Source organism: Egretta garzetta, unplaced genomic scaffold (assembly GCF_000687185.1).
Source record: "Egretta garzetta isolate BGI_Z169 unplaced genomic scaffold, ASM68718v1 scaffold34, whole genome shotgun sequence".
NCBI lineage: Eukaryota > Metazoa > Chordata > Aves > Pelecaniformes > Ardeidae > Egretta > Egretta garzetta.
This window is the reverse complement of record NW_009259586.1, coordinates 4376184-4381828: the sequence shown is the minus strand read 5'-3', so window position 1 is coordinate 4381828 and position 5645 is coordinate 4376184. Positions and strand designations below refer to the sequence as shown.

Below are 5645 nucleotides of genomic sequence, written 5' to 3'. Positions count from 1 at the left end.
TGACTTTTCTTCTGTATAACTTGCCAGTGAAGTCCCACAAATGTGTCATCTATATGACGCAGCTTTGACACAGCTCTGATGTACAGTAACTGGTATTAGCTGGTGGTCCCATCTGGTGTGTTCCAGCCCTTGAAACAGGAACACACATTGCCCAAATGTTCCCTGAGTAACTGCTGATTCCTTGTGACAGAAAAATGGGCAGGCTCTGGGCTCTTGAGTCTCAGTTTTGGAGGGGAGGATGCTTAGTGCACACAGACCTGTATTCCTGTCTCCACTTTGCCCCTGCCCTCCCTAGCTCCTGGCCCAAGTCTGCGCTGCTTAGCCTCCTTGCCCCAAAAGCAATGTCCAATAAAGAGACTGAAGAGCTGGAAGAAGGTGAAGTAAAACTGAAGAGAATGCCCCACTGGCCTCTTGCCTACAGGGCTAGAAAACCAGCTACAGGCTCAATGGAAAATGGGGTGCTTGTAAAAGTGATGTAACTTTATGGAGTGAGATAATCCATCTGCTGTTCATGTCTCCTTTCTTGTCTTTGTCCCTAGACTCTAGAGGCCATTAAGAGGAAGCAGCTGGAGAAGTACCACAAAGCTCCAGAAGATGAGAAGGAGACAATTGAATGCAACCCGTATGTCATTTTCCACCAGGCTCTGAAAAACTGCCAGCCCATCATTGGGCTCAGCAACATCACAAAAGGAGGCAAAACCTACCAGGTGAGAGGCGGGGGCCTGGGAGCACATCTGGTCAAGAGAGAATTAGCTGGGGAAGCAGATGAACTGGTTTCCACCCCTTCAGCTCAAGCTTTCCTCTCCTTGGAATGCGAGCCACTTTGCAATCTGGATTAAAACAGCACCTAGGAAACTGTCCAAGATCAGGCCCCCAGCCTGTAACATGGTAATTCCCCTGTCAGCAGTGGTCTCTGCTTCTCTGACCAGACAAGGAATACACAGCAAATGTTGTCCAAGGAGACAGAGACTAGTGACAGGCAGCAAAAGAATCAGTAGTCCCGGGACTACCAGTCCCATTCTCTCTGCTGCATTGTGTTACGTGGGTAGAGGCCCCAAAGCCCTGGGGAGGGACAGCGTAGCAGAAAAAGTCAACTAGATACAGTGTGATATTTGAAACACGAGCAGAACCTGTCTCTGTGGGCTCTGCAACACTTGAGACCTGATGGAGAAATGAGGTGTGGAGGCACGTCTCTGTCATTCAGTGCAGGGGAACAGTGACCATCTCCCACTTCTTCTAGCACAAAGCAGTCTGGATCCAGTTCCCAAATAAGCCAGAAGTCCTTACAAAGGCCACCGTCTGCTGGCAGTACCCAAGGCTGATCAGAATTTCCGTTCTGGTCGCAATGGCCAGTTTCTACAGAGGAGTTGTATTGGCACCGATCAGCTGTAAGGGAGCTGGTCTTACTGCAGAGAGCAGCACGCTGCCACTGCAGCCACAGCACGGTGTAAATCTGTGTGTGTCCAGCTGGACCTGTATGATGGCTGGAGAAGACCAGGTTACTGCACCCTCGCAGTGTGGTAACTATTATGGTTTAAACCTTTCCCAGGTCCCGGTCCCGCTGAAGGACAATCGGAAGCGCTTCCTGGCCATGAAGTGGTTAATCACCGAGTGCAGGGAGAACAAGAACCGTCGGATGCTGATGCCTGAGAAGCTCTCCCAGGAGCTGATCCAGGCCTTCAACAATGAAGGGCCCATCATCAAGAAGAAACACGTGCTGCACAAGATGGCAGAGGCCAACCGGGCGTATGCCCACTTCCGCTGGTGGTAGGGACTCTGTGCATGGGACACGATGCCACCACCCCCACAGCCTGGTGAGCAGAGCCCCAGGGCCACCTGCCTGGGAGAAGCTGGGGAGAAGAGGGAAAAGTGGAAGATCCCTTCCAGACAGCTTCTGAACTAAGCCAGGGAAAGCTCACACGATCCCCATGAAGTTCATTTCTTTTGTGCTTGTTTGGATGGGGGAAGGGGAAAACTGAAAGACTTACCGACCCTGCACAGATGCTCTAGTTATTTCACAATCACTTTCCTGTGAAGAGAAGCCTTAGATGTTTTTCTTAGAGCAATGCTGTACAAAATCTCCCACTTAACCTGTTTCCTGGGCACTTTTAAGTCTCCCTGCTCCTGTGATGAGCAATGTTTTTTGCTGCACAGCTAAAAGCAGAGCTGATTTTTTTCCATACCATAACCAGCCTTGTTGTGATTGGTACAAAAGGCAATAAAAGGCCCTTTTTGATTTTTGGTTCTGGTCATCAGCAACATTGTCTGCACAGATTTGATGGGAACGTTAACAGCAAAAATAAAAACAGTTTTATGGGGACGGTTTGTGAATTCCAAACCTTTGTCTCTGTTGCTTGAATCTCACACTGCTCTTTCCAGCTACCCTGGTTGTGTAAAGACATGCTGACACCCTACACTGGAGGAGAAAATTAATATCGCAGCCTTAATGCTTCAGTTAGGAACAAGTTTTAAGTATTGTTCATAGCTCAGCAGCTGTGTAGAGAGAAAGCAGGGCACGTGTTAGTGGAAAACTTTTATTAGAAAAACTTCAATAGACTATTTTGTTTCCTTTCTTCCTCTCCCATTCTTATAAGAAACATACTGTAGTTGAAACTCGCTAATTTTTGAAAAAACATGACAGTTATTGTATAAAACTTATAAAACCTGTTCCTAGCTCCATGTGCTCAGGGACCTGTCCTGCTGCAGGCTTCCCTGTGGCAGGCATTGGTGACCTGTGGGAGGCTGTGTGCATGCAGGTGCAGCCAGCGTGCTGGGAGGAGTCTGGGAAAAACAGCACTTGGTTGAGCTGTTCCTGAGGCCACAGTGTTTTCTGTGACTCGCCCCAGAGAACCAAGTACAACCTGAGCTGTGAAAGAATTCTGCTCTTCCTCCTTCAGCTCTGCTGGCTCTTGGGTGAAAGCAAAATGCTCTCAGTCTAAACTGTGCTTTCCTTAACACTCGTATAAAATGCTGGTTTGAGCTAGAAGCTTTCCTTGCCCTTTGCTGGCAGCAGCCCAATATTAGATAAAATCAATGGAAGAACTTGCTGGTCTAAATGTGCCCTGCCCTTCTCACCTCTCCAAACCTCCAAAGTCAGGCTAGCACCAGTTGCACCCTGACAGTTACGTGCCCAAAGGCTCTAGTCAGTATAAATCCTATTTGCAGGAAGTGCTAGAAAAACATTAACATGAAAAGAAATTCAAACTTGGTATGAAGCCTGCTGGTGAAAGTGCTGGGGACATCTCTCTACCTCTGCTGTAGAGAGGTTAATCTGTCACTTCGCTGTAATAGTATTTCTGGGCAGCATCTGTCATCTTCCAGTCGGCGGCCCGAAACTCAATGATCTCCAGCAGCAGGAGCTGGGACAGGGAGCTGAGCCCCTCCTGCAGAAGGAAGCCATCTCGGAGGAGGGAGAAGAGTTCGTCCATCCTCTGGGAGTTCATCTTCTCCAACTGCTCGCCAATGCGATGGAGCTGTAGGACCAGGCAGTCCACCTTCAGAAGGAAGAGAAGATTGCTGAGTATAAAGGAATGGGGAGGTTTGGCACATCTCTGTGGAGGGTCCCCATTAGTCACTTATGGATCAACTCATCCTGTTCTGGATTTCCAACAGGTGACGATTCTGCTTCCCCCAAGTCACTGTGATCCAGGAGGGGCTGAATCTGTTCTAGTAAAAGTGCTGGAAAAGCACATCCTCAACTCCCCTGCCTCTCAGACAAAATTGCCAGAGAAATGCACCCACAACAGGTGGAAAAATGTTAATTTTCTGCAGGATGTCCATGAGGAGATGGCAAGGCTGAAGCCAAGGCTGGAGTAGGGAGGTGCCTCCAAGAACAGAGGGAAGTGGCTGCAACATGCGCTAAAGCTCTTAGAAAGTCTGGTGATTTGCAGGAAACAAGGACACTAACTTGGCCTTTGGAGAAGAGGGGGAAGTCGATGGGCTGCAGGGGTGGGAGGGTTGTGCTAAGATGCAGAAAAACCCAAAGGGCCCATCCAAGGGCCCCTACATTTTACAGGAACCCCTTGCCTGAGGGGCAACTCAGCTGTGCCCCACGCAGGTTGCCACACACCCAGATGTGTGCGAAGCTCCAGCTCCAGGAGAGCCTTCTCCAGTCTGCTGTGGTCTGGCACAGCATCAATGCTGCAGACCTGGGCAGGTGAGTGGTGGCTACACAAAGCATTGCACAGCACATACCGGGGCCTGTGGGGACACAGAGCCGCTCTGCACACCTACAGTTACTACAGCTATCTGCTGTCACCTCCCACGGCTGTGGTGCCTCGGCAGGTGAGTGTGACAGCTGCTTTTCCAGATGTCCGGCAACGAGGGCTGCTGGAAAAGCAGATGGTTTCCATGAAAACAGGGGAGAGTCATTGCCTGCATTTTTCTCACGTGACGGGAGGTGAACCTGTGTAACACCAGAGACAGCCCCTGCTTTGAGGGATGGCTGGGCTGCTGGGTCTCCAGTGACAACACTTGGGCAATAGGGAGAAAAGCTGCCCCGAGGGCCGGGGAGTCACAACCTGCACCTCCATCCTGCTTCCTTCTAGGCTGCAAACCCTCCCACTCCTTCAGCACCTACCAGGGGGGCAGCTCTCCCTCCTCTGCACCAGGACACAGAGACTATGTTCCCCTGGGCTGTGCTTTTTGCTTGTCCTTGGAAGGACAACGGGTGCATTAGCAGGCCTCTTCCTTGCACTCACCTCTTCCTCCTTCCGCAGGCTGTCGGGCTGTGCCAGCCGGAACAGACAGTCGTAAACAGGATTCACCAGAGCCATCATGGGCATGTTGTTCACCTGTAAGGAGACAGGAACCATTGTCAGCTTGGGGCCAGAAAAGAAGGAGTCTGCAGCTATTTTAAATCATTGTTGCCTTGCAGCTCTTCAAAGGAGAAGGGAACAGAATTTTAGTTGTGCTGCCAAATGCCACATTGGTGGGATTTACGTAGGAGACCAGATACTTGAGTCTCCAGGAGCTGAACAAATGATGTAAAACCCATCTATTTTTAAATGTAAGCAGGTAATCATAGGAAATACACTTGTTACAACAGCATTTTTCCTGCCTGCAGCTCTACTTGCATCATTTTCACATCTACTCCAAGCAGGCATCCAAGTACACACACTGCAGCAAAGGCTTGCAGACAAACTCTGTCAGTACGTGGGCTAGAAATTATGTGAGCACCCACAGGTACCCCCCAGGACCTCATAGCAACTAAACTAGTTCAGTCTGGGACATTCAGGAGCAGGCAAATCAGGGGATTTCAAACACCAAGTACAAAATGAGGAAGCTCAGACTTTGTGACTATTCCCAGAGACAGCTCTGCCTCTCCAAGCCTGTTTGCTTGCCTGTAGGTAGCACCAGCCCCAGCAGCATCCTTGTGCTGAGAACCGGCTCTGGCCCCCGCTGCCAAGCCACAGCCCTGGGACTGTACAACACCCATCCAACACCCCTGCTCTGGCATCCTAGGGTGCCCAGGCCGTTCTGACACCCCTAGGCAGCAGCAGCCGGGTGCTCCTGCTCTGGCTCCTTACCCTCAGGTAGTCAAAGATGTTGCAGATGAAGGTGACGTAACAGATCCACGCCTGGAGCGAGCGGGTGCGCAGCTCCTCCCTGTCCTTAAACTCTTGCTGCAGCCGGTCCAGCGGGCT

At 50.5% G+C, this 5645-nt stretch overlaps 2 protein-coding genes across 3 annotated transcripts in view; one reads left to right on the top strand and one right to left on the bottom strand.

Moving 5' to 3' along the window:
• Positions 1–2314, top strand: part of MRPS7 (mitochondrial ribosomal protein S7) — a 3179-nt gene extending 865 nt beyond the window's left edge. Inside the window, exons 3-4 of the mRNA XM_035893370.1 lie at positions 540–707; positions 1550–2314. Of these exons, the coding sequence (XP_035749263.1) occupies positions 540–707; positions 1550–1771 (390 nt within the window). The 3' untranslated portion in view covers positions 1772–2314. The remainder of the gene's footprint in view (positions 1–539; positions 708–1549) is intronic.
• Positions 2315–2579: 265 nt separating this feature from the next.
• Positions 2580–5645, bottom strand: part of MIF4GD (MIF4G domain containing) — a 16377-nt gene continuing 13311 nt past the window's right edge. For both annotated transcript variants that reach the window (XM_009637842.2, XM_035893271.1), the window contains exons 4-6: positions 5529–5645; positions 4701–4793; positions 2580–3494 (exon numbers count right to left, since the gene is read on the bottom strand). The exon at positions 5529–5645 is cut by the window's right edge and continues 42 nt beyond it. In XM_009637842.2, coding sequence (XP_009636137.1) covers positions 3267–3494; positions 4701–4793; positions 5529–5645 — 438 coding nt within the window. In that variant the 3' untranslated portion in view covers positions 2580–3266. The remainder of the gene's footprint in view (positions 3495–4700; positions 4794–5528) is intronic.